The sequence below is a fragment of the Bipolaris sorokiniana genome (assembly GCF_000338995.1).
Source record: "Bipolaris sorokiniana ND90Pr unplaced genomic scaffold COCSAscaffold_17, whole genome shotgun sequence".
NCBI lineage: Eukaryota > Fungi > Ascomycota > Dothideomycetes > Pleosporales > Pleosporaceae > Bipolaris > Bipolaris sorokiniana.
In genome coordinates, this window is record NW_006911911.1 from 862067 (window position 1) to 887941 (window position 25875).

The 25875-nt window shown below is 51.8% G+C and overlaps 8 protein-coding genes across 8 annotated transcripts; 3 read left to right on the forward strand and 5 right to left on the reverse strand.

The window, feature by feature from the left end:
- Positions 1–84: 84 nt before the first annotated feature.
- COCSADRAFT_102091 (uncharacterized protein) lies at positions 85–1671 on the reverse strand (the record flags this gene model as incomplete). The annotated part of the gene is made up of 2 exons (XM_007706959.1): positions 85–1327; positions 1379–1671. The coding sequence occupies 2 exons, from the start codon at positions 1669–1671 to the stop codon at positions 85–87; spliced, it is 1536 nt and encodes a 511-aa protein (XP_007705149.1).
- Positions 1672–2855: 1184 nt separating this feature from the next.
- Positions 2856–5957, reverse strand: COCSADRAFT_258710 (uncharacterized protein). The gene is made up of 3 exons (XM_007706960.1): positions 3617–5957; positions 3490–3570; positions 2856–3439 (listed from the first exon to the last, which is right to left on the reverse strand). Exons 1-3 carry the CDS (start codon positions 5738–5740, stop codon positions 2873–2875), a joined length of 2772 nt encoding a protein of 923 aa, XP_007705150.1. The 5' UTR covers positions 5741–5957; the 3' UTR covers positions 2856–2872.
- Positions 5958–8938: 2981 nt separating this feature from the next.
- On the forward strand, positions 8939–10370 carry COCSADRAFT_258730 (uncharacterized protein). Its single transcript, XM_007706961.1, has 3 exons — positions 8939–9120; positions 9199–9313; positions 9432–10370. Exons 1-3 carry the CDS (start codon positions 9079–9081, stop codon positions 10208–10210), a joined length of 936 nt encoding a protein of 311 aa, XP_007705151.1. The 5' UTR covers positions 8939–9078; the 3' UTR covers positions 10211–10370.
- A 3270-nt stretch (positions 10371–13640) lies between these two features.
- Positions 13641–16020, reverse strand: COCSADRAFT_258756 (uncharacterized protein). The gene is made up of 3 exons (XM_007706962.1): positions 15944–16020; positions 13989–15876; positions 13641–13933 (listed from the first exon to the last, which is right to left on the reverse strand). Exons 2-3 carry the CDS (start codon positions 15871–15873, stop codon positions 13884–13886), a joined length of 1935 nt encoding a protein of 644 aa, XP_007705152.1. The 5' UTR covers positions 15874–15876; positions 15944–16020; the 3' UTR covers positions 13641–13883.
- Positions 16021–16341: 321 nt separating this feature from the next.
- Positions 16342–19182, forward strand: COCSADRAFT_258759 (uncharacterized protein). Its single transcript, XM_007706963.1, has 2 exons — positions 16342–17030; positions 17142–19182. Exons 1-2 carry the CDS (start codon positions 16527–16529, stop codon positions 18864–18866), a joined length of 2229 nt encoding a protein of 742 aa, XP_007705153.1. The 5' UTR covers positions 16342–16526; the 3' UTR covers positions 18867–19182.
- Positions 19183–19817: 635 nt separating this feature from the next.
- COCSADRAFT_258774 (uncharacterized protein) lies at positions 19818–21068 on the forward strand. Its single transcript, XM_007706964.1, has 3 exons — positions 19818–20392; positions 20442–20805; positions 20854–21068. Exons 1-3 carry the CDS (start codon positions 20042–20044, stop codon positions 21060–21062), a joined length of 924 nt encoding a protein of 307 aa, XP_007705154.1. The 5' UTR covers positions 19818–20041; the 3' UTR covers positions 21063–21068.
- A 336-nt stretch (positions 21069–21404) lies between these two features.
- On the reverse strand, positions 21405–22366 carry COCSADRAFT_258776 (uncharacterized protein). The gene has a single exon (XM_007706965.1). The coding sequence runs from the start codon at positions 22078–22080 to the stop codon at positions 21559–21561; it is 522 nt and encodes a 173-aa protein (XP_007705155.1). The 5' UTR covers positions 22081–22366; the 3' UTR covers positions 21405–21558.
- COCSADRAFT_258763 (uncharacterized protein) lies at positions 22367–25850 on the reverse strand. Its single transcript, XM_007706966.1, has one exon. The coding sequence runs from the start codon at positions 25638–25640 to the stop codon at positions 22653–22655; it is 2988 nt and encodes a 995-aa protein (XP_007705156.1). The 5' UTR covers positions 25641–25850; the 3' UTR covers positions 22367–22652.
- Between the last annotated feature and the right edge of the window lie 25 nt (positions 25851–25875).

Consider the following 25875-nt stretch of genomic DNA (forward strand, 5'->3'; position numbering starts at 1 on the left):
AGTCCCGATAACCCACATCAAAGGGCTATGAAAAAACGCCCCAAACACCTTGCTCATGAATCCCCATATCCTCCCCACACACATCTACCCCCTAAACACATTCTCCAACCTCTCAAGCAACAAATCCGCATGCTGCTTCTGGAAAATAAGCATAGGCCGTAACCTCACCGCCCTCTCCCCGGAGCCTCCAATATTCACCCCCTGGCCCTTCGCCTTCTTAAGCACCTCATCCCTCCTCCCACTATCAAACGCAATAAAAGTCCCCTGTCCCTTTCCACGCAGATTCTGAATCTCAGCAGGATACTTCTCCGCCAAGCGCTCTAGCCCACTGAAAAGGTAATCGCCAGTGGCAGCAGTACTACTCACGAGATCCAATCTCTGAATCTCCTGGATGATGGCTCTGAACAAGATTGCACGCGCGGGATCACCCATCCACGTGTTAAACTGGCGGTACGGCTTATTCGGCCTCAAATCATCGTTGCCGAAATAATAACCTGCGGTCTGGGCTTTCTTGGAGAAAGTAACAATGTCGGGTGGGGAAGAGAGACCCCAGTGCTCATGCGCCCAGAACTTGCCTGTTGCACCGACGCCAGTCTGGACTTCGTCAACGATGAGGAGGACGTTGTGTTTCTTTGTGATTTCGCGGAGCCCTTGGAAGAAGAAGGGGGTGGCGTGGTTGTCGCCGCCTTCGGATTGGACGGGTTCGACCACGGCGGCGACGGGTTTGTTGTGGTAATTCATAAGCAACTGCTCTGTTTCATCCAAGCATCTCTGCTCTTCTCGCCTGTTTTCCGCCTCGTGCTCTGCCAAGGGGTACTTGAGCTGGGGAAAGGGGGCTTGTGGCCAGTCGAAGGCGGGGATGTCGAGTTTGTGGATGGGCTTTGAGCGGGTTGTAGAGAGACTGCCGAAGAGGCGGCCGTGGAACCCGGTTTTGAAGGAGAGAATCGACATGTCCGGGGCGCCAGGGGATTTGTTGTTCATGGAGGAGGCGATGTCTTCGGCGGAGAAGTCGGCGTCGGCGCCGCCTCGTTGTTGCTGGCGCTTCCACATGAAGGCTGCTTTGTAGGCGAGCTCGTTGGCGTCGGAACCGGCTTGTGCGGTGAAGACTTGGTTGAGGCCTTTAGGTGCTACGGAGAGGATGCCGCTTTCGAGGATGTCGGCCCAGTCGTGCTGAGGGAAGTTTCCGAGGGCGGGTCGGTTGATGATCGCTGAGGCCATTTCTGGGGAGGTGGCTGCGAGAAGGAGAGAAGGGTTGTTGTAGCCGACTGGGATAGAGGCAATCTGGGCATATACATCGAGAAGGACATTGCCGTCGAGGTCGGCAATACTGTCAAAAGTCAGTTTAATTACCCTCAAGTTCAAGCATAGAGAAACATACTAGTTGCCGTAGCTTCGTGAATAGTCGGCCATCATGTTCAAGCTTCGGATATCAAACACCTTGCCGAGCTTCTCAATAGCCTTTTGGCTGTTGGGCCCGGGAATCTGTGTCTTCACAATTGGCAGCTTGGGCTCGTCGGGGAAGAACGACTGCTCTCCGCTGTCTGTAGCGACAGCGGCGGCTGCGGTAGCATATCGTCTATTGAGCGTCATTGGTACCCTTGAGGCTGTGTGAGCATTCACACGAGGAAGAATCGCCCGCGAACGGCCGGCAGTACGAAGAAGAGAAGCCATTGTATATACAGCTGTCGGTGTATACAGCGTGCAAACGTGGTTTCAAAGAAGATGTTGGGGATGCACAGTCGAGGTGCGGGGAGACGTGACGCCAATCAAGAGGTGTCGGCGGGGCGTCTTGCAATGGCACAATCCAGAGAAAGAGAGATTCTGAATACTATTCAACTAGTTGAAAAGAATACTAGAATCAACTCCAGAAACATCCCTCGCGAAGAGCGCCACCGCCTTTTATACCAACAATCTCTCGGTGCCGCTGATAGAGCTACTTGGGCAACCGGCTCTAACCCGTTGCTATCCCCGCATAAGCTCGACCAAGTGAGCCTCTAAGTTCTAGTGTACGTCTTGAACCCTCAACTAAACCCCTTTCAGACGATAAATTTGGCAGTCCGATCCGATACACGCCGCAGACGCCTCGTACGCCACGGCAGTGTCACGCACGGAGAGTTACTGGCGCGGGGTAGTTAGTTGTTGTCAGCAAACCACGTGTATCGGTTCTGCATGTCTTGTTCCGCCCTATGTGTCAAGATTCCACACGGTTGAGTCTGGGTATGCATCCGACACGTAGCGGCATGATACGACAGTTCAGAAGGGGCTATGGTAGAAGGAGGAGTAACTGCTTATAGGCTGCAATGTACCAAGGGTCACCACGCCAAATGTCGGTTCACGGTGGGGTAATAGGGTGGTTATTAGGGTAGCCATGACACAAAGAAATGTATTAGGAGACATTCTGTTACATCATGAAGTCACTATCGATTTCCGATTTTCCGAATAATTGTAACATCACCTCTACACGCATGTAGCAATCGGAACGTATAATCAAAATGTTTTCATATACCCAACCTATCGGCGCACCTCATTTGACCCATGAGTACCAATGACACGAGTGGTAGTTTTCAGCCCATCCCGGATTCCACGAGCGCAAAGAAAAGTAGTACCATGGAATTAGCAAGTTTTTGACGACTTTCGTCACGAGAAAACTCCATGCCCCTTCCGCCTTTCATGCATTCGATAGCCGGTCCAAAACACAGCAAACCCACAGAACCACTTTTGCGAGTTCTTTCAACTACCCCAACGCCTTTTGATATGCTTATGCAACCGAAACCTTCTCGGCCCAGTGTGTTTGGATCTCGAACTGATTACAAAAAGATAAAAAAAAAGCGCAAGTAACACAGAAATCGAAAAAAAGACTACCCAGAGCGGGCTACTGGGAGTGCTTACCATTACTGCCGTTTACAAGTGGCTGCTTCTGATCAACGAAGCCGTTTGTGGGAGGCGTCGCGAGCTGCATCGGACTACCATAATCACCAAGTTGGAGAGTTGCCTTTACTCCATTAGGCAGGCTATCAGCAGCGTCTGGAAACGAGGTTATAGGGGTTTCATCCATAGGTGTGAGACTAGACTCTGCGTCTTCAGTTGACTCAAGTGGTGGTGGAGGCGGTGGAGGTGCGGGTTGTGGGGTTTCCGAGCTTGTCCGTGTTCTCTTCGGTGAGCCAAATCGACCCTCCTCTTCTCTCTTGCGCTTCAATTCAGAGGCAGAGTCGGAAAGAGAGGCCTCGTCAACAGTGGCTGCCAGGCCATCAGAAGTGCTACGGATGTTGTCATTCTGTGGCGTCTTGATCTTCTGCCGTTCGTCCTTCTTCTTGACGGCTTTTTCCATGAACTCTTTGACATATTTCCGCACTGTTTTCTCGTGGTTCGAGCTAATCTTAGCCGTGGGGTCCTTGACACGCCCAGATTTGTAGTCACCGCGCACGAGCTTCTTTGCCACCTACCAATACGGTTAGCAAGCAGATATAGACATCAAAGAGAGCACCTTACCTCTTTGCTGAGTCGTTTGACTTCCTCCTTTTCGAATTTCTTCCGGTAAGATGAGGTTACAGCCATGACGTGAGGTGAGAGCTATAAATGTCAGTTACATACTGCGTATTAAATCAAATGTACTCACGGTCGCCTCGTATATCTTTTCTTGCTTCTCTATCGGCAGACTTCGCCACTTTTCATCGCGCAGCACCGGCTCTCTGAGTTCGTCAGGGACAGGCTGCGGAGTGGTGGACGCAGAGTTCCCAGTGGGGGTTTCTGTCGAGGTAATGCGCGATATGATGTCTTGTAGCATTTGGGTGTCGCTCTTGGCTTTGTTCGGCTGGGGTGGTGCGTTGACAGCCTGGGTCGGGCGCTGCCATTGTGTGACGCCTGAGGAGTTGTAAAAGTATGTCGATCCATTCTCTGCAGTAGCTTGAAACCAACCCGGAGGAAGACTGTTTGGCGGTCGAGGCCGATTAGCTGGTCGGGCAGCAGGAAAGAAATTGGCCGGACCGCGGGGTGCATTCAAGGCACGAGGGCCTGAAGGGATGTTCGTAGCTGATGGGCCTTTCGGCGCGACTGCAGACGGTGACTTGGATCTAGACCTCGATCGCTCCCTACCTCGCTCACGCCGCTCGAAGTGATTTTCGGTTCGGACAGGTGTGGCGGCATTTGGATCCCTCTTTATACGAGGTATCCTGTACGCAACCTCCAGCTTGCTCCATGCATTAAGAAGTTCTGTAGCTAGAGTTTCGACCCGCTCATCGCCGTAGCCGTTTAGTTCAGCGACCGCTTCTTCAATGCCAGATTCCTGAATCTTATTACGAGTGATTCGCGGTAGTCTTTGGAGGATGTCGAGAACTTGCAGCACTACATTAGCGTCTTCCTTCCATATTTTCAACGTCTTCTTTAATGTTTGGTAGCCGTGAAACTGGACAATGCGATGGCCAACCCTCTCACTGCTATTCTGCATGCGGCTGAGCAGCTTGACAGCAATCCATTTTTCGGTGCACTGGCGCAGAGCAGGCACGATTTTCTTGACTCCATCCTCGTCGAGTTCCTTTGGCTGCAGATCATTGACGTATTCCTCATCATCCTCACTCGCCTTCTTTCTGCGGGGTTTCTTGGCAACAACCGCTGTGTCCCAGGCAGCACCATCATCAATGCCAAGAGCCTGGATCATGTCAGTGGACAACTTTGTCGCGTTGTCAGACTGTGTCTTTCCGCCAATGAAACCACTGCAGTTGGGTTCACCGCAGTAACAAGGTTGCGGGTCCGCGCCGTATCGGTCCACATTGTAGTTGAAGACGAGTTCTTCACCGGCTTTGACCTGTCGCTCGACGAAGATGCCCATGCGTAGCTTATCCCCGACAACCCATTTGTCGACAAAGCAGTTGGGATTACATGAGTGATTGCAGAACCGGCCAAGGTTGCCCTTCTTGGTAGCGTCTACAAACTCGCCCTTGGTCAAAGACATGAAGTAGAAATGCTTGATTCCCTCCTCATCATACTGGCCCATGCGCCGACGAAAGGTGCGCTCGTCAATAACTTCGCCAATGTACTCGAAGACAAATTCGCCTGGTGCCATGTCTTTGTTGGCACGCAGTCCAAACCCTTTTTTCTCCGTCTTGATGACAGCGACATTGGCGTACTGTTTGCGCTGGAAGCGTTGGTTCTGACACCGCCTACCGCAGCCGCAATCCCCCACACACTCCATTTTTGTGGCGCGGTTGATGCAGTCCGAATCTTCGCCACAAGCATGATTTTTCCTAGTTGCAGGGTCGTATTCCTCTTGACAATCGCATTCGAGCGCCGGGTCTGTTGTGCCGATAGTCTTGTTCGCGTACGTGCATTCGGTGAGTACTGTGAAGGTTTCTTTGGCGGCTTCGGTCGAGTCTGGGAGGTTGAGGTACAACGGAGGCGGCCGTGCGACGACTTTCTGGGCTGCAGTACGCGACAGCTTGGGTGCTTTGCCGGGTTCCATCTTCAACGTGATGTCTCCGCCCAGGGTTTCTTCGTGGGCGCTGCCGGGCGAGGGTGCTTCAGACTCTTGCTTAATCACAGGCGACCGGGATTTGGATCGCGACTTGAGCCTGGGTGGAATGGCGAGGGGCGTGGGTGCGCGATCGAGTGAGTCTGCGTCCTCCACCTTTACCTGGCTTAAGCCGTGGCCCTCACCTGCCTCGTCCGAGGCCGCGCCTTCCAGCTTCATTTCGCGTAGCTCAGGCTCTAATTGAGCGTGGTCCTTTTCCGAATCGTGGCTCGACATGTTGGCGACCGTCGTGGGGGTGGAGGAGGATGCTGGGGGCGGCAGGTAGAGGATCGCGAGGTTCTGGATAAAAGGGACGCTAACGTTCGATGCCTCTGATCACGCATACAGAAACGACTACTCATTCACCTCATGGTCCGAGCGACGCGCACGTAATAGATAATATCAAAACTCGTCCCTGTGAAGTTGAGCAAAAAGCGGATTACTAGGACGAAACGCGGTCGCTTGGGACACCTGGGCCAACGGCTGAGGGGGCAAATCTTTACTTCCCCCTTGTACAAAGGGCGGAATGCGATGGCTTGACTTGTGTTATATACGCACAAAGCGAGCTAGAGACGCAGAGCAAGAAAGCTTGGTAATAGTATAAATATATATTTCTTGAGGGTGCGGATGGCAGCAAGGCGCGCGAGTTCGGGGCGTCGGCGCACGCAGGTATGGTCGCGGATTCGAGCGCGCTCGGCTCACCGACACGGTTGGCAAATGTCTTGTGTTTTCCTCACATGCGGACTCGCACTGGTTGTATAAGCGAGCATGAACTGGTGGGCCCGGGTGGAAGACGATGTGTTGGAGCGGCGCCGTACGCGACGTGGGGGGTTTGCTGATGGTACTTTGGAGATGGCGAACAAAAACTAGGCTTGTCCCACCTTGCCCAGTCTCAGCCTTGCCCTTGCGGATGCAGGGCTCCTGAGCCGGCAACGGCTACTTGGGCGCACGCAAACCATGTCACCGACACAAGTAAATAGATGTGGCAAGAAGAAACAGCACAAAGAATTCAGCGTGCATTAGGTACTGCTCACGCAGATAGAGGCCAAGTCTGTTGACATGATAAAATGTCAACTTCTTGGCAATTCGAGGAGACTCTAAAGGGTCGTCAGAACGTGGCAACATTGGGCAAGGAGAGGCCATGGAGCGGCTCTGTTGCGAACGCTAGGGAGATGGCCACTTACACCGGCCCCGTTGGCGCTCTAGATGGTCTATGGACGTTCCGTCAGGTGCTACGCGCGAAAGCATGGCCGAGCACCACAAAGGTCTCGACGTTGTACGAGAAGTCGCTAGTGAGGGTGCTCGGCCATGGAAAATGTACTCCGGCCATGGCATAGGGCTTGCACATCAGTGTCGGTGCCATTGGTGCTGATGCATGCAGGCAAGTGTCATTGAGGCCCACGGGGAGCTATTTGCGGGTCTGGGGACGACTCATGTACATGTCGAATACATTGGATGGGGTTGCCCTAGCGCGCCTCACAATAGCCTCGGCGCCCACAGGACCGTCGGGCATCATAAAAGATGCCGAATGATGTCTCCGAAGGCTGCGAAAGTGGTGTGAAGCCGTGGGGAACCTGCTTTGTGTGAAAAGAAAGCAGCCCGGACCACGGCTAGCGCAAACCCAATACAGCTGTGCATAGTAGGCAAAAAAGAAATACCCTTTTTATTTTGCTTCCACAATGAACTCGAGTCCATGCTTGGGCTGCAATCAGCGATCAGCGGCTCATGACGTATCGAGAAAAGGACAGCCTGCTGGGCTGGGAGAGTGTAGTTTGGCTTGACCCCGTGTGCACCTAGCGTCGTGCATGTCGTGTGTATACTACTACATATCTGTATGCGGACATATATAGGTTACGGGATATTTGCATGAACGTACGTAGGTAGTAAGTATATATGTTTTGACAATGTATGCCGGACAGCGTCGTCGCCGTCGCCATCCACCCGATCGCTCGGCCTGTGCATGGCATGGGTGCTATCATGCGTCAGAGAGCAGCATCGGGCGCGAGTGTCTACGTATTCGAGCGGTAGGTAGAGTGCAAGGTGGAGAGTTCATTACGGAGCTTTGAGGCTTGGCAGACGGCCGTAATTGGCTTACTTAAGCGAGCAGCAGCTGTATCTCTCCGCAAGCACACTAGCGCAAACTCTGACCCAACGGCTACCTACTCCTAAATCCCCATCACCCATGATGCCGGCACGACAGCCATTCATGCCGCCTGCACCAGGCTGCCTGCCCCCTTGACGCGGCCTGGGTCTTCTGAGACGTGAGGCCCGCACTCCATGGAAAAGGACTCCTCCACCTACCTCCATATGGCTGGCTGACTAGCTGACTGGCTGACCGTCATCATCATTGGAGGCCATGCCGAGTCGCGGCCCGCTCCCGATGGTCAAGTAAAAGTGGCTTCGCGCGGAATACGATGCAAGAGATGCAGCAGATAGTAGCAGCTACGGTGTAAGTAGGCGTCGATGCATCAGACTTGCCTTGACGACCGCCCGGCAGCCACAAGGAAAGTGCAGCCAACAAAAAAAAAAGTCGAGCTGCGCAGCCGCGACGTTTGTGCTTCTCGGTGCCCATCTCGCTAGTACCGGTCCTTGGAGGATATTACAGATCGCACCGTTGGAGACAGGGATTACAGCGCCGTCTTCCGTTACCCCCCATTAGGCGCGACGCTCTCTGGACGATCCGCGCTGAACCGCGCTTGACAGATTGCACGCACGCCGCGAACCACTGTTGCTGCCTTGTGACACACTGGCACATGGTCGCCATTGCTTTCACCGCTATCTTGTAAAACGCGGTACATCTATACTGTACTGACCAGCCTTCGTAATTCAACACAGGCAGAAGTAAGCATGGGGAAACGAGGCAGGCAGGGACGTGTGGTGCAAGGGAAGAAAGGCCCTTTGGTCTCAGCCTAAACCCTCCACGGCTGGTGAGACACGGCTCAGCCCAGATGACTAGCGATTGGCTCATCGGTTTGCGCAATCGTTTCTGAACATCCACTGAGGGCTTTCGAGATGGGTTAAAGCGCCGCCAGATCTCTGTTACATACCTAGGCTTTGTTATCGATTTGCGACGAGCACTGATTTAGACGGTCCCCGTGCGGGAAGCCTTGGGAGCTACAGTCTGCAAGTGGGGACTAGCCGCTTTCCCATTCGTTTTCGACAAAATCCGCTAATGTATAACATACCGGGTGGCTCTTCCCAGTAATCTCTGACAAGCAAAGCAGTCTCCTAATTATCTCGACCCAGCCTCATGCTGTGGTCCCTTTGACGCGCTCTTGTTGCCTGCTGGCATGAAACCGACAACCAGAGCCCGCCGCAGGTTTCTTTGATTTTAGTGCTCTTCTTCTACCGCTCGTTACTATTTCGTTTCAGCACTCTCGTTTGTTCTGTTGGTAGACGCAGCCATACAACCGCGCGCGAGGGCGCGTTGCTCTTCGCGCCGGTCCACTTACTTTACGGCCCTTGTGATCGATGCTCGATTTGTCTGGTTGCATACATACATACAGCGACATTTTGCCGTAGCTGCTTTTTAGTCTTCAACCCTCGCCTATTTCGATTGTCTCGAGGATCACGACATGGAGCCCTCTCGCGAGCCACCATGGGCAGAGCACGAAAAGGTACGTACCCCTCCAAAACATGACATGTGGCACTCATCCCCATTGTGATCTATGACTGACCTGACCTGTCCTTTACAGGTATACTTACTAGCTGAAGTGCTAAAAGCTGCTCAAGTACCCTCTCATGTTCTCTTTGCATTCATACGCGATACCAATATCCAGCCGCGATGGAACGACATGGCGTTGCCTCCTGGTATGCTGACACTTATCTCTTCTTCTGTTACCGCATCCCAACTGTTCATTCAACTTGTCAATCCTATACCAAATTACCTGCATAGTGCTCTAATACTGATGCGACACTTTTACTTTAGGACGGTCTGTTCGCTCTAGCCAAATGGCATTCGATACTCTTGCAGCAACCTACTCTGTGCCGGGACAAGACTACCGGCGTCCTCACTTACCAGCCCCAATGATGTACCCAGGTCCCGAAGTCCCTAAGAAGCGACCACATCAGCCAGAGACATCTACCCCGGTTGGACGACTGCTACAACCTCGACCGCCTCATTCCTACCCAGGAGAATATATACCTGCCGGTCCTGCCTATCCCTCGGCTGTACATCCGCCGAGCGAACCGACGCATAAGAAAAAGCGCGGAAGACCGACAAAGGCCGAGGCGCAACAGAGAGCGCAGGAAGCTGCAGCGCGAGGCGAAGTATATCCCCCTCCAAGAAGGGGGCGACAGTCTCTCACGGGGCCACCGGAACAATCACCACTAGGCCCAGATCCACGACCGCTCGACCGTACCACTCCTCCAACAACGTCTTCTTCTCAAGCACCTCCTGTACAGACGCCACAGCAACAAACTGGAGTCGAGCAAGGGTCAGAATCGTCATCGGAAAAGAGAAGGCGTGCAAGACCGCAGCCGCTAGAGCTGGAGAAACTCCACACACCCACCGGCATGGGATCTCCCCTTACATATGGATCGGGCGATCCTAGTCGCAATCAAGCATATTCAGCATTCACACCAAACTCTGCGCCTTTGCCTTCCTCAACAGAAGTAAGGGACAGAGATGTCCGCATGGAAGGAGTCGAAGAGACTCAAGCACGAACTACGACACCTCACTCGTTTAAAGACACGGTTGGCATATAACAACATTTCCTTCGTCACAAAAGCACCATACGGCGGTAATCTTGTTTTGAAACTGTTCCGTCAACGATTTTACTTATGCACTTACGATGACCTTTATGGCCATGAAACCATGGAGGTATACTCTGCCAGTTCCGCGCATGCATCAACTATCATGTTCATGTGGTTACTCCTGCTTTGGGGCTGTTTGTTCCCCAAGCACACCATCATTGTCTTCTCCTTCAATCTCATTTCCTTGTCCAGATTCGTTGGTTCTTTTCTTGATTGACTGCACGTCGACGCTCATGAAGGTTGGGGCACGAGTTGACTACCATACCTAGGTAATGTTTTACATCCGCCGTCTTAACGAGTCCAGAGTCCGCATTTCCTTTTTCTGGCAATCAGGTGCTTTCCTTGGTCAATTTCTTTCTCACTACGTGTACGATAGATGGTTTCTCAATAAGTCCTGCATCACGGCCTCTGTACCTAAAAAGCACCCATTAGCAACAACATCAACAGTAGAACCGGCCATGGCCAATCAGCATATCATGTTTCCCATTATTTGGAGAAAACATGTCCCGTACCATGTGGTACTTCGCCTCTGTCCGTGAACCTAGTTGTGTCTCGACCATTCAGTCAGCGATGATGAGCCTTTCACGACGTTAAGTGCCTGCAGGCTGACCAGGAAAACAGCATAGGAAGTGACTGGGAAGACGAATCGGGTGGGGTATGGTAGCATCAACACCGGCGCGCGACATAAGCAACGGGGTCTTGTTTCACCCAGAAATATCTTACAAGCTCTGGTACCACTATCGCCCACTTTTCTGCTCGGTACGCATGACCGTACGTACAGGGGTGTCCATACTACTTTGCGCAAGAAGATTTGGCGAACTGCATCTAAGCGCCCTCTAGAATGCCATCCCAACACGGCAATCGATTACACCTACGAGTCTTGACCTCGATGAGCCTTGTCCGCCAGAAAAAGGAGGTGGTTGGGAGGAGTATGGGCAAAGGGCAGCAAGTATTGGTTGAGCGGCTGGCGAGCGAATGACTAGTTGCATGTTACGGCCACGAATTTAGGCCTGCCGACAACTTTCTGCAGCGAAAAGGGAGTGTACATAACGCCAATGCATGCACGCATCGACCAAGTCCCAACGCTGAAAACCAAAACAGACACATGCCATCCAACCAACTTAGCCTGTACAAACCACGATTGCGGTTGCGGACGCGCAAACCCGAGTCGATCGTGAGACTAAAAGGTTATTCCTCACAAGTTGTGTTGGGTTCCCTTGTTCGCAAAAGCGGCCTAAATTGATACATCGCAGAGAAATAAACAATGTGTCCTTATCGTCAGTATTTTATTTTATTTTTACTTTCTGGATCCCCGCTCGAGAACCATTACTTCATCATCTATCCCTAGAAAAGCAAATAGTCCGCTCTCGCGATCGGCAACGGGAGAATTCTATTTTAGAACAGAAAAAAAGGACCATCAATTACCCGTATACCAACGCTCCGGGGGTCCACCTAGGGAAATAAAAACTCTGTTTATTATTTTGTTTCTCATATCTCGGGATGGAAAGATGCCCGTGGTATGGATCGGCCCGTCATGAGAAATGGCCGGCTTTGAACTACGTACAAACCCAAGAACAATTGGCTTGTTGATTGACATCAGGCGGTTTTTTCTCTTCGGTCCTGTTGCTTTGGCATGCGGTGATTTGTTTTTAGCTGAATATGCGTATACGACCGATACTTATCTTCTTTAAGCCAATGCAGAGAAGTCGGACGAACAAACTGAGCGGAAACACGCCATTCGCTTCCTCTGGCCTCGGCTTTTGTGAGCTAATGGTCAAATTGCCGTTAATCTGGCTAAATTATCTAGGTTGGGGCGTTTTGTTTCAGCATTGTTGACAAGGAGCTTCCTTGGAGAATGTTTCGGCAGAGGGAGACGAAGAGGGAAGGAGAATGGAAGATGAATTGACAGGTGTGCATGGACCATATGTTCTTCCTTCTCTCTCTTGCCGTCGATCCGCCATGTTGGCAGGTAGCACGCGTAACGCAGGTGAAGGGAAGAAGGAATCGCCGCCGCCGCCATTTTTCTTGTTCAATATTGCGATGCAACTCTCAGGCCGCCAGCTGCGGCATAGTATCGCATCGTAAATCTTGCATGAAGCGCAAAGGACAGCCAAATGGGTTGTTTTGTCGCATATAACAGGTATGTGCCTAACTGTTTCCACGCATCCTTTCCTTCTAGGTGCACCACCACCATCCACCGTCTTCTGTCTCTACTAGCGCTTACATTATTACGCATACCCCCTCTAACCCCATTCCGGCACTTGAAACAAACGCACACCAAGAGAAAAAAAATGCCCTTAACACTGTGTCCGTTATAACCCAGCTTGTTCCTTCCTTTCCGCAATTCCCGCCTTCTTCGTTTCCATATCCGGCGATCATATAATCCGTGTTACCCTTGTTGCTTGCTTATCCAACCCGCATACAGGCATAACCACGAAGGGCTCCGCTCGCCTCTTTGCGCTGACTCAGTCTCTGAAAACGTACCCGTGCCTTTTACCGAATTGTTCACGCTCCCTATTTCGCCTCTTTCGTACATACTTTTTGCCATTACGGACCCATGTTTCCGATATCTGCCCCTTCTTGTGGCTGACTAGGGCTCATCCTATCCAAAAGCAAACTGTAGATCTCCGGTACGGCCGTAGGGCTGCTTAGACTTTCTTTTTGTAGGCATGGAGCACTTGTCATTCCCTCTTTTTGTAAGAGGGGGTAGGAAAAGGTCAATGTCATACATGACCGAAAGGGTTTATTGTTTCGCGTTCGGTACCTGCGTTAGCGGTGCATGTGCGGAATGCGAAACAAAAAGTGAGATTTTTCATTGCTAATTTTTCTGCTTTCAGAGATATAGCCGTGGTAAGGGCCGTGTTGTGTTTGGAAGCGAGATTGGCACTGCTTTACTTGATTGGAGCGATGGTCGTGTGATCGCTGGTAAGATAGAGCTGGGGCATGTGTATTAGGGGTTTGATGGCTTGGGATCGTGGGATAGACGAGCGCGTGTGGGAAGGATTGCGAGGCGAGGAATTAGGGAGTCTTTGGAGGAGGGGCCTTGGCTGAAAGGAGAGCAATTTGCGGCGGGCCTAAGGAGGCGCGGATAAGTAAAAGGGGATGAGGCGTCCATATAAGATGTGTGGTATAGGCCGGGTAACCGTGGAGTTGGTCGTAAGGTCGAAGCTTTTACACACTTGAGTACATATGAGAACGAGGCGTTTCGCGTACTTGGTGGCTTCTCTGAGTAACATTGTCTCCTGCTGAATCGAAGGAAAAGATTTGCCAATGACAAAGGTCAAAGCTGTGTTCCGCTATGACGCTGTCCTGCAAACAAACAGACTTCAAAGCACCCGATTGGTGCTGTACTTATGCACATCAATTACACAATCTAGTAGTTCAGCAGCTCAAAGTACGCCACGCGGGGCAATCGATATTCCAAATCACCTAATTAAACATTTTTCTACTCCATAGACATCAAACCACAATCCCGCCTGAATCCAAAAGCCCAATCCCACATTCTCGCTAAATAGAAAATCTTCGACCAATAAAACCCCCAGGCTAAGTAGCCGCAACACCTTCATCTCTACAGTCATCACATGTCCAGGTCCAGGACTTTGGGTCCGGGGCTGGCACTTTGTATTTAGAGTGCTTTTGTATGCATGCGTGATGAAAAACACGGCGTATACAATCCTAGTCCCCTTTATTAGCTTTTTTTCGTCCGCATTACTCTTGGGATCTGACAGACTTACAATATTCCTACAAGCAATTATACCCTGCGTCCCTGGACTCACCGCCGCATCTCCGCCACAATAGCACTTGTCAAATGGCGGCTCAGCATCCTCGCCGCGCTGGACATCAAGTTCCGCTAGGCGCCGCGAGAGCTCGTTACTAGTACTGCTATTACTTTCGCTGTTACTAATACTGATTTTCTTTTGCACCTCCACAATCTCAATAGCCGCATCGTGGACATCCTTGGAAATAACATCATCTTCCAGCAACTCCTTCAACTTCTTGGCAAACTCGTATATCAAATCCTCATTCCACACGGGATTTCTACGGCGCGCGAAGCGGATGATTGCGTCACCCGCGTGGATGTCGGCGTGCAGACTCTCTTCGTGCATGAAGTCATCGAAGAGTTTGAGGAAGTGACGGGCAGGTAGGGATAAGTCGTGTTTATCTATTTCTGCGTGCTTGCGCAGGTGCATCCATGATTCGTCGAGTTCGTCGTCGCTTTCGCTTATGGACTCGCCAGGTTGCAGAGGTCGCTTGCTGAGGGAGCGGAAGAAGGTGATGCCTCGCGGTGCTTTTGGGACGATGAAGGTTTTTTTGTGTTTGGGGGGCCGTTCTTGTATGGCGTTTGGGGGTTTGCGTTGACGTGGTGCGGGAGGCTGGAGGATGTCTGCTATTTGCTTTCTTTTGGGGTATTTTAGATGCCTGTCTACCCGGGCGGCTCGTTGGTAGGTGTCATCACCCTCGAGGAAACGGCGTTTGTCGAACGGACGGTCAGGAGCAAGCACCCGTACGTCACGGGGTTCGTCAGCGCGACCACTTGCTCTTTGGTCAGCTTTTGAATCTGCGACTTCGCTGATGAATCGCCAGTGTGCAACGCCGTTGGCATCAGTTCCTGCTGGGACGAGTTGGTAGGCAAAATTGTCATGCCAGGCGTTCAGATGCATTTCAAGATCGCGGATCTCTTTAAGCTTCTTCCCTCTGGAGCAATGCAGACAGACAAGGTCTGATCGCTCGAGAGTCTCGTTTCCGTAGACATAGGTTAGCTTGTATCGCGGTACCAGATCGCGTGGTGGGGTAGGGTATGAGCTCTGTGATTCTGTGGCACTTCTGAGATTACGGTTATGGTTTGCGAGGATTGAGTCGCCAAGCCCAGTGCTGTTCCAGTACATGCTTATCTGTATACTTATCCCGAGTGGCTTTCCAGCTGCTTTCAGTGGCAAACTGATTTTATCTGGTGGACACTCAAGTATGTTGGGATAAGAGGTCGACAGGTGTGTAGCTGTTTCCTCTGTGAGCCCTAGATAGTTGTACAGCTCTTGTGCGTCCGCTTGACTTGCAAAGTTGACGCTCAAAATCATCCTGTACATGTCGTGGATGCTAATTTTTCCTGGTTCGGCCGAGAAATCTCTGGGCTTCAGGATGATGGGACTGGTTTCTACTGAGGCTTCTTGATGACTCCTATCTGCGCCTCTTAGTAGAGCCTCGCGCGCAAAAGAGCGCGTGGCAGGTGCATCAGATGGCGGGATGATTGAGACTCTAATTGAGCTGCATAACCGCATTAAGACCCGGATTTTGTTGGCAGGGTTATGATCACGGTCTGTATGTGCAGTCGTCTGGCCATTATGCGAGTTGATGGCGTGCACTTCAAGCACAAGAGAATCTTTGTAATTCTCTTGAGCCATCATCTTGTCCAGTTGATCGCTGGACGGGGGCTTCCACTGGGAACGAAAGTCGAAATCCTGGGTTCTACAGCCGCTCCTATCACCCCCCTTAAATAGATCCTCGTGAGCATCCAGGATCTGTGTGAGATTCCGGTCTAGGAAGATTGGTGCTCGTTTTCTCGACAGGTAGTCGTATAGTAGTATATTGCCGGAAAACCTGTCTCGCCGTCCTGGCATGCTCTGCAAGCGCGCCAGGGACATCAGAGATGGCTCCAGCATATACTTGGAAGAAGTTTAGATCACTTACATAGGTTGCAGCCGCTTAGTGGCGCTCTAAGGAAAGCAAGAACTCGAGGTGAAGATGCGCATTTGATGGACTCAGGCCAAACTGTTTGCACAATAGGTACTTCGCGCACCCTTTAGTTGAACGGCGACGATGGTCCTGCAGAAGGAGTTGGAGCGCAATTATGATGATGCGTAGGTGTCACAGACACATGACTCTTTGTCTCTTTCTATCCTGACCAGAAGCAGACAAAGAGGGCGTCTCCCTATGCTGTGATTATTGTTGATCCTTGTGCCGTGGTTATCGTTGGGTAGTTTGTTGTGATCGGAAATGTCACGTGTTGTCAGCGGGCACCAAACTGCATCGGGCCAGGAGTCGGGGATGATCTCATGTCTCCTACCTCCGTGATTACTCCGCATACAAGTCCCCGATTCGCTTTCGCAACACCACACACGAGTCACTGCACACTCAAAACATGCTTTGAACCACTCTCTGCGTTTAGACGGCCAATCTGAAGAGCTGAAAATATCCGATGTAGGCCCAAGTCACCACTAATTCATCTCCTCAGCTAGATTCCCTGAGGTTACTCGACCCGAATCCGTACGACATGGCTGTAACACTAAAGCGGAAACGAGTCGCTGTCTCCTACAAGGAACCGAGCAGCGACGATGACCTTTCTGAGAGTTCTGACCATGAGCGAACCACCCAAAAGCGAACCGTTCCCTCTCGCCGATCAACTCGGCGCATGCGCGCTGCCGACCAAGTTTCGAGTGAAAGCGAACATGCATCGCCAGAGCCTGTCCTAGTCAAGCGCAAGCAACCCTCTAGGAATCCACGGAGACGAGGTAAAGAGGCCGTTTCATACAAAGATATCAGCTCGGATGAAGACGAAGAAGAACCTGATGCGGACTTTGAGGTAGAAGAAAAGCGAGTGATGGTGGTGCGAACAAGGTCAAGACCGAGTGCGCCACCGTCATCTGAGATACAAAGGAAGCGCGCACCCAGAGACAGGCGCACTCGGCGTGCTGTACTGGGCGCACCGCTTGCGCCGAACGAGGAAGCGCAGGTTGGGTGGCGAGTGACCGACATCCCCACGGATGGATGCGTACCTGTAAGTTGATTCCATGTCCCAAGACCAAGTGTGGAATGCTATGACCCGAACGAGGGGCCGACATGATATTTTCGTACATGCAACCAGTTATGCTAATGTCTTAATCTCTAGGCATGGGCCTCGCTTCCCTACCACGTACTCCTTCAGATATTCGTCTATGCCTCACATCCACTCCATGATGAGAATATGAAACCCACTTCTGCGATACCTTGGCTTGTACAAATGGCTAGGATGTGCTCTTCATTCGCAAAACCGGCATTGACAGCGCTCTATCGTAATCCGCCGATATTTGCCACTAGGCAGTCTCGAAAAGATCTTGTTCGCCATCTCATTGCGCCTCCGCAGGGAGCATATGACGACTACCGGGTCATGGTAAAGCGATTGGAGCTGGATGCTACGCAAATGACTACACTCACGGACTCGACCAATAGCGTGACAGATCTGGCAGCTCTGGTCCAGTCACTGACAACACTGCGTGAAATTGACATTTTTGACCCCATGGACAGACCGCCATTTCGCCCACGGCTTCGGCGAATCCGCCGGTGGGTATACCCAAGTGAGCTTTTTGACGCCCTACGCCAGACGAGTCTGCGCTTAAGAAGCTGGCGATGGAACAGTACTTTCTGTAACCAGGGCCCTCTATGGATCAAAAGCATTCATACAGATAGCGCGTTTCAGAGCCTCCGCGATGTGACCTTGACAAAATTCCACCCTGAAGTTAGCCAGGGTGATAGCGATGATGTTGAAGCTCCACCAACGACAGAAGAGCTATTGGCGTCTGCACTGGCCGTGCTTCCCCAGTTAAGGAGCTTGTCATTCGAGACGTGTGGAGTTGTCAGTGGGCGGCTCCTACCCCTGTTACCGAGCAACCTTGTCAGCCTGAACATTACCGCTTGCGGCGAGCTACTCTCTGATGCATTCCAAGCCTTTTTGGCTACGCATGGTGTACACCTGGAAGAGTTGGTGCTTAATCATAACCAAGCTCTCGACTTGTCTTTCCTCGTCGATCTCAAGCGGTCATGTCCGAGGCTTGAGGTTTTGAGAATGGACACGACGTACTACAGCTCTCTGGCCATGTCTTCGGACAACGAACCCCTCTACGAAACCCTTTTAGGCGAGAATGAGATTCCTACGTGGCCATGCACGCTACGAACGCTGGACCTACAGTATCTGCGAAACTGGAACTCAACATCTGCTGCCAACCTGTTCAAATCGCTAATTGACTCTGCCGAGAATCTTCCCTTTCTTCAAGAAATCACTATCATAGCAATGGTCGATACCGACTGGCGACAGAGGGCAGAGTTCAGACAGACATGGACGGCCAAGTTTAAGAAGGTGTTTGCAAAGAAATGGGAGGCACCGAATCCTCATCTCGCCTCACTACGGGCATTCCGGGAATGGAAGGCGCAGCTTGGCGACGATGATAAGGTTGATTCATTCATCGAGGGCGTGCCAGAGAAGACAGTGGTGGAGGCTCAATTTACCATGGATGACAACGATGACAGCGATAGTGATGCGCCTTTGGTACCTTCGGATGCACAAAAGCAAGAGGAGGGCTGGGGCTCGAAGCGGTTGCGGTCTCGCTCCAAGGCAGCGATGAGCTACGACGAGGAGTCAGATGATGGGCCTAGTTCTGAAGAGACCGAAGGATCAGCTAAAGATGAGCATCTGTTTGTGCAGGGTCGGTGCCACACGGTCATTTTCCGTATTGACAACTTCCGCCCGCGCGAAGAGATCTTCAACGAGGCCGACTTTCTTGATGCTGAACCCAGCGGCGATGAAGAATGGAACGGTAATGATCATGATCATGAGGATGGTGGCGGGTATGCGTGGTGATTTGCTATGGGTTAGTTTGTAGGCCTCACTGGTCTAAGGAGTAACGGATATGTTTTATGGAACACGCCGGCGTAAGAGATGGGCATGTGCGGCGAGATGGAAGTCAAAGTGGACATGGGATAGGCGTTGAATGAGGTATTTTGTACGATATCTGCGTATGAGACTATTGGGCGTGGGTTGGGCTCGTGGGTTGGGCAGCGGCTTGATTGTTGCGGAGGATGACGAGGCGCTGTCTCAGCCACATGTAGGACACGGCCGTTGCAAGCGCCGTTGCAATATGCCGTTGGCCAAATGGTTAACTGTATATGGTAGATGTAATGATGCAAGCCAGCTGAAAATAAAGGTCCGCGCCTACGAAGGTGCGTCACTTTCCGGACTGCGCGTAGGGCACAACGGGCACAGCCTCGCAAAGCTTCCCAGCACCCTAGCCAATCCCCACTACGACGGCTAACAAGGTCCACTCGCCCATGGCCGTTCGCACGCCTGCCATATAACCGCTCCTCTGCGATGCATTAACAACCTCTTTCTCGCCTCTATCCTCCCCCCTACACACATTCCCTTCGCCCACACGCCTGGTTGCTTCCCCAGAGCATCCCTCGCCCGACCCCGCATCCCATCTCCAGAGCGGTAACATGGCCGTGCCGACGCCTCCAATCCCCCCAGTCTCACCAGACTCGGGCCCTACCGATCCTACGCTACCCAAGCTTCCTGCGGGATGGATAGCCCAGTGGGACAATACGTATGTTTCCCTTGTAGTGCTCCCACGAGTCGCTGAGCCTGCCCCGCATTCGCACGACACGCCCCTGCGACACCGCTGACACACCCATACAGATCCCGAAAGTACTACTGTACGTTCACTGTGTCTGAGACTCCTTGGCAGCCAACGCCGGCGCACGTGCTGACTCGTTAACAACAGATGTCCAGATCAGCACTGGTGTTTCGCAATGGGAGCTACCCACTAGCGAAGCGCCTATAGGTGGCAGTTCGAACCACAGCACTCCTGCACAACACACGAACCCATACAGCAGCCCAGACGGCACATTAGGACCAGGTACAAGCGACGGAACAAGAGGCATGGGCGACGGACAAACTGGCGACAGGGGAGGCGGACTGGGCGTACGAGACACAACTAGCCACCTGGGAGGCTTCGCTGACAAAGGGAACAGGGCTTCGCCATGAATGCGCTCATGGGAGGCAACAAGCAAAATAACGGTGGCCACGGTGGTGGTGGTGGTGGCGGCGGCGCTGGAGGCCTCGTCGGTCAACTCGCTGGCTCGTTGCTTGGAGGTGGAAAGCAATCTGGAAACTCTTCCGGCGGCCACGGCAGCAGCAGCGGTGGTGGTGGTGGTGGTGGTGCTGGAGGGCTAGTCGGCCAACTTGCTAGTGGTCTTCTAGGTGGTGGCAAGCAGCATGGAAACTCTTCTGGAGGACAGCAAGGTAACACTTCTAGCCATGGTTCGAGTGGTGGTGGTCTTGCCGGCGGCCTCGGAGGTATGCTCAGCGGCGCGTTGGGCGGAGGAGGATCTGTATGTGACTCTGGTTAAGGTATAAGGGTAACGTGCTGACAGACTACAGCACGCCAAACCGAACAACGATTACGGCTATAGCGGCTCTGGCGCCCCATCCGGTGGATCGTACACTGGTACTGCGCCGCCTTCCTCGTACAACCCCGGTTCTCAGTACGGCGGCGGCCCTCAAGGTCATCCAGGCCACTCATCTACCCCCGGACAGTCGTACGGCCAAGGACATGGAAACCAGGGACAGGGACAGGGACAGGGACACGGTGGCTATGGCTCGCAACAACACACTCCACAACCACAGCAGGGACACGGTTATGGCTCACAGGCCGGTTTCGGTGGACAGTCTGGTTATGGCGGACCAGCTCCTAGCTACGGCCAGGGTCCACCATCGTCAGGTCCCGGCGGCTACGGCCAGCAAGGTACGAATTTATCCCTTGAACTAATACAATAAAGCTAACAATATCTAGCGGGATACGGAGGACCTGCATACGGCGCTCCTCCTGGCCCCTACGGTGGCCCAGGAAACTACGATAACCACCAGCACAACCAGTATGGTGGTGCCCCGACACACCAGAACCAGTACGGTGGAGGCCAACAGTATCCTCCACCTCCAGGTCAAGGAGGCAGCTACGGCGGCTCACAGGGTCACCACGCACCCCAGCCCGGCTGGCAGTAAACCTTGGACGATCATCTCAGGATGGACATGGAGAAGATTGCTGAAAAAGTTATTTTCCATTCTTGACGGGAAAATGCGAGGGGGGTTCGGAGTGAATTTAGCGCTGGAGGATTGTCCTTGTGGATTCTCTTCGATCCGTGCGTTTGGGGGGAGATCTTGTAGTTTTTTCCAGAGCCATGCGTATCCATTCTTCCAAATTGTGTAGACTTGAATCGTTGTTGTTCTTGTTCTGTTTCTTGGGTACCGATGTGCGTGTGTGTGTGTGTGTGGTGTGGTCTGTTTCTTGTTGGAGCCCCTTACTTTTTTGTCCCTGCTGGTCTTGGAGTAACGTGTTCTCTTTCTTTCTTCAATGGCGTATCCTGTACGACACTCAGTGCAAAGATAGCAGTCCGTGACAGTTTCCCACTATTCAATCCCTGCGTCTGGTACGGACGCATGTCCACCACACACTCAGTCCGGTCCATGCCCTCTCCTTTCCTCTCCCTCCCCACCTCCCTCACCCAAATACCTCACTCCCATCTCCCACCCCCCCAAGCACTCCAGCACCACCCAGCACCCTCCACGCAACCCCAATCTTCCCCTCTTCAACCCCCACATCCTCGCCCTCAACCCTCCCAACCCAACTCCCCAACGCAGCCCTTACACCTCGCACATCCTGCCTCGGCACCCGTATCCACACCTCACTCCCTGCCGTCTTGAGTATATCAACAGGTATCGCTGCGCCCATTGTGCCTAGATATGTGCGCAAGGCGGATGTGAGGAGCGGGGATATGAGGAGGGGGGAAATGTCGGGTTGTAGGGTTGAGGTTGATGAGGTTGAGGAGGGGAAGGAGGGCGATGTGAGGGTTAGATGGAGATAGGACCAGGTTTGTTTGCGGAAGGTTGTTTGGTGGAGGATGTGGGCTGGTTTTTCGGGTTTGGATGCGGGTTGGGGGGTTGCGGCGTCGGGCATGGAAGTGTCTACATCTTTGTCTGGACTGGTAGGAGCAGCGTTGGGGGCATCGTTATCTTGTGCCATTTGCGGCGTTTTGGAGTGTTTGGTTTTTTGTGCGAGTGCTGGATTGAGGAGTGTCAAGGTCTGGAATTATCCATCTATGTACGTACGGTTGAAGCTCAAGAAGTTGACGCGCCAAAAGCCTTTTGGGCGGGGTTAATTAGCGCGTTGTGGCTTATCTCCGAGAGACCAGACCTTGTCCTCACTTACCTTCCTTCACCGTTTGTCGCCCTTCACCTGCCACTAACTTATATTTCCAACGTCAAACGGTGAGAATGGAATAACCTTTTTCGAAAATCAAATAACTCGAAATATACCTAATGTGAAAGAGTGTTACCGAGATGATAATCTCGCATTATAAACCCCCCCCCCCTCCCGACTGATGACAAGGAAAATGTGGGTTCATAATATTCGTCTCAGAAAATAGATCTCAGAAAGCCTTCCGGCTAGGGGTATCATATGCTAAAGGGATGAAAATCCCAAAAAAACTCCGTCCAGAACTCCAATTAAAAACTTGAAACCAACAATGGGACCCGATAAGGGTGTGTATAGCTGTACTCATGGGCAAAGAAGCATTTGTAGTCTTCAAAAGCCTACTAGTTGCTCTTGCCCCTTTCCGCGCCAATACTAGAGTTGGTGTTTGTCTTTGATTGTTCAACAAGTGCTGGCAGGTAACATTCCCAGTCCAGCGTTAGCGGGGAGCCGGGTAAGCTTTTATTCAAGTTTTCGACAACCTGTTGGACTTGGGCCAAGACAGCAAGAGCTGTACCGAATAGGCCAAAAAAGTCTCTATTAGGTTCGATCAGGGTGTCCTTGATCGTGTCGAAATCACGCCGGTGCTGGTACGCCGACATTTGTATGTCAGCAACCTGCATGGCGATTTGAGACATCTGAGGTTCAAGAGAGTTCCTCATCATCTTTAGCTCATTGATGTCAATTTTAAGACGCTGTTCAACTTCAGCTAAAGCTTGCTGGACTCTGTCCTGAACTTGCGGGGAATGCTGTCGACAGAGGGCCTGTAGCTGTGGAGCACTTTTTGCAAGGATCTGTAGTTGCCCAGCATTCTGGCATAGATCGGCTAAACCTTCGGAGCGTTTCCGAACCCATGAGATGTCGTTGCAGTAAGTTTTGAGCTGGTTGGCATCTTGTTGAAGTTGTACTGTGTCTCTCAGCAAAGTTGCACTTGCTGGATACATCTGCACAAACCAATGTACCATTTTCTGGTACATTTCGTCGGTGCTAATGTTTTGGTATCGGTGCTCGAGGTCTTTCAATGCAAACATAATGCTGTCCGTCCGTGTTCCCACGGCATCTGCGTCCGCTTTTGTTGCCAGCGCTTGGGTGTTTGACAATGTCTTTGTCTGGAGTAAAGACATGACGTTCTTCAAACTGTCAATGTCATTGGCATGTGCGCCTAATTTGCCATTGACAGTCCCGAGGTGCGCTTCAACCTTAGACTTGAACGGGTCGAACTGCTGCCGGAAGAGTTCAGGGACTTGATTCTTCACAACAGCAATAGCAGTAGAGTGCTCGTGGAGCTTTTGACCGGTTTCATTGAAATCGTCAGAGAGTGAGTCGACTTCAGTCTGTAGGGCTTTGACCTGATCTTCGAGGGCTCTCGTGATGGCCATGACAGACAAATAGTCATTCTCCGCTTTTGCAGGCACAGTTTCTGACAAAGTGCTAGACTGAAGTAGCTGAATGTCGGCAAGCTTAGCATCTAGTTCTGTCCGTACAAGACCAAGTTTTTCCGAAACGCGTTGGTCCAGTCCAGCAAGACTAGCCTTAAAAGATTCGTCTAGCACAATATGCTCTTTGAGAGCCTCGAATCCCTGTGAGACTTGCTCAACACTTTCGAGCCGGTTATTAACGTCCGCCAGTTTTGTCTCTAGGCTTCTCGACTCTTTCTGGGCAATTTGAAAGCTCAGAAAATCTTTAGAGAGCTGCTCTACGTTTTGTGTAAGAGAGTTTACGCTGGAAGAAGAGATGCCTGGTGATGCTCTCTCAAGATCATCTATACGTGTAGCAAGGTTGCTAACGTCGACTGGTCTGATGGCTGTGTGCTGCTTCGTTGACCATGACAAAGTTGTTCCGTCGGTGTCGTCAGGTCTAGCATGATCGAGTATGGTTTCCTCAAGCTTCTTCAGGCGCCGGCTTGTGTTTTCCTCTGAGTCTTCAAGACGTGGCAGATCCCTTCTCGCTAGCTCTTTACAAAAGCGTGCACACTTGTCCAGCTCTGTTTTCAGATCCTCGATGATCCTTGGATGATGCTGGAATACCTGAATGTCTTGTTCAATATCTTTGACTTTGTACCGTGTCACGTCAGAGATTGACTGGATCTCAGAGATAGTGTTGCGGATGCCAAGTAGTTGCTGAGCAATGCTTCTTACTGTCGTTGGCAAATCATTCATATCCTTGAGCCTATCCAAAGTATTCTGAAGTAATTGGTGCTCATCTATGATACGTTTGCTCAGCTGTGCTTCCATCTCGGTCATTTCTCGACGTATTGAAGTCTTGATGTCCGCAGCATTCTCGCTAACTTTATCCGCCACTAGCTTCTTCATCCTATCGTTGATGAACGTGGGTATTTCCCTTTCTGAAGCAAATATCTTGGTTACAGCGTTATTTGCTGCCTCAGCCAGACTTGCATTGATTTGGTTCCAAGGGGGGTTTATCTGTTCTAGACGTTCTTGAAGACCGGATAATGTAACTTCTACTGCAGCCAGTCGATTCTCCACAGTCACAAGTGCATCCTTTTCTTTCTGGGAAGTTTTGTCATTGGGAACTAGCAAGGATTTCTCAAGCACATCTAAGCGGGTGAGTATGGGTTGCAGAGCCTTTAAAGAATACTCTTCTTGAGCTGACAAGTTTGTTGAACGGTTGGAGTTTTGGAATACAGCCTCGACACTCTTTAATCTGCTGTTGAGTTCATCTCGGCCTTTTCTCAGTTGATTAATTTCCAGTTGCTGAGCTTCGAGTTTGACCTCTACTTGAGTGGCTGATGAGGCGGACAGTTCACTTGGGCTGACCTGTGCCGCTATAGCTAGTCGCCTGTCCCGGAGTTTGCGAAGTGATTGCATAGTAGTGAGTGTGTGGTCGTTGGTAGGATTGTCTGGACGTGGCGTGGGATTTGCGTGTGGGCTTGACTCGACCGGTAACATGGAAGGGGCGGGAGGTGCATTGCGGTGAGTAGGGGTAGATGGTCCGCTGCTCAGGTAAGTAGGAGACCTGGTGGGTGCATCATGTCTAGATGCTTGGTCGGCTCGGCCAGGCTTCTCTTGAGGATGTCTCGCATGAACAGAATCGACTGGGTTACGATCAAATGCTCCTTTGGGACCCACTGGTGTGTTAGTTGGTAGCGAAGTACAGGAGGTCTTCCTAGATGGTGGGGGACTGGGAATCTTTATGACGGGTTTTGCCACTCGCGGCGACGACGACGACGACGACGACAACGACGTAGTGGTGAGTGAACGGGCTTTGTCTGGCAGCGCTGACTGTGGTTCATGTGCGCGGTTCCGTTTACTGGGAGGGCTATCCCCGCGGGACCGGGGCTCGAGTGGCCGCTTGCCCGTACGTGAGCTCATGGGGGAGTGGAGTGCAGGTAAAGGAGCGCAGGGAACGGAGGAAGATGGAAATGAAGGAAAGCGAGGGTGATAAACAATCAGGCATGTTTGCCCCACCCTGCTGCAACGCCAAGCAAGATGGAAGAAGGTATAGGCAGCGATGTGGCGAGGATGGTGAGAAAAGCAAACATCTGGTCAACGAGTGCGAGCTGAGCATGTTTACACTAGTTTATGCACGCTCTCACTGGTTTGGTTG

Bases quoted from the DNA above. Each gene is read 5' to 3' on its own strand.
- COCSADRAFT_258710 (XM_007706960.1), bottom strand. From the start codon at position 5,740: ATGTCGAGCCACGATTCGGAAAAGGACCACGCTCAATTAGAGCCTGAG. The intron at 3,571-3,616 runs GTGAGTACATTT...TGACATTTATAG, and splicing joins AAAAGATATACGAGGCGACC to CTCTCACCTCACGTCATGGC. The intron at 3,440-3,489 runs GTAAGGTGCTCT...CCGTATTGGTAG, and splicing joins TCAAACGACTCAGCAAAGAG to GTGGCAAAGAAGCTCGTGCG.
- COCSADRAFT_258730 (XM_007706961.1), top strand. From the start codon at position 9,079: ATGGAGCCCTCTCGCGAGCCACCATGGGCAGAGCACGAAAAG. The intron at 9,121-9,198 runs GTACGTACCCCT...TGTCCTTTACAG, and splicing joins CATGGGCAGAGCACGAAAAG to GTATACTTACTAGCTGAAGT. The intron at 9,314-9,431 runs GTATGCTGACAC...CTTTTACTTTAG, and splicing joins CGACATGGCGTTGCCTCCTG to GACGGTCTGTTCGCTCTAGC.
- COCSADRAFT_258756 (XM_007706962.1), bottom strand. From the start codon at position 15,873: ATGCCAGGACGGCGAGACAGGTTTTCCGGCAATATACTACTATACGAC. The intron at 13,934-13,988 runs GTCTGTCAGATC...AAAGGGGACTAG, and splicing joins TGCTTGTAGGAATATTGTAA to GATTGTATACGCCGTGTTTT.
- COCSADRAFT_258759 (XM_007706963.1), top strand. From the start codon at position 16,527: ATGGCTGTAACACTAAAGCGGAAACGAGTCGCTGTCTCCTACAAGGAA. The intron at 17,031-17,141 runs GTAAGTTGATTC...CTTAATCTCTAG, and splicing joins CCACGGATGGATGCGTACCT to GCATGGGCCTCGCTTCCCTA.
- COCSADRAFT_258774 (XM_007706964.1), top strand. From the start codon at position 20,042: ATGAATGCGCTCATGGGAGGCAACAAGCAAAATAACGGTGGCCACGGT. The intron at 20,393-20,441 runs GTATGTGACTCT...GACAGACTACAG, and splicing joins CGTTGGGCGGAGGAGGATCT to CACGCCAAACCGAACAACGA. The intron at 20,806-20,853 runs GTACGAATTTAT...AACAATATCTAG, and splicing joins CGGCGGCTACGGCCAGCAAG to CGGGATACGGAGGACCTGCA.
- COCSADRAFT_258776 (XM_007706965.1), bottom strand. From the start codon at position 22,080: ATGGCACAAGATAACGATGCCCCCAACGCTGCTCCTACCAGTCCAGAC.
- COCSADRAFT_258763 (XM_007706966.1), bottom strand. From the start codon at position 25,640: ATGAGCTCACGTACGGGCAAGCGGCCACTCGAGCCCCGGTCCCGCGGG.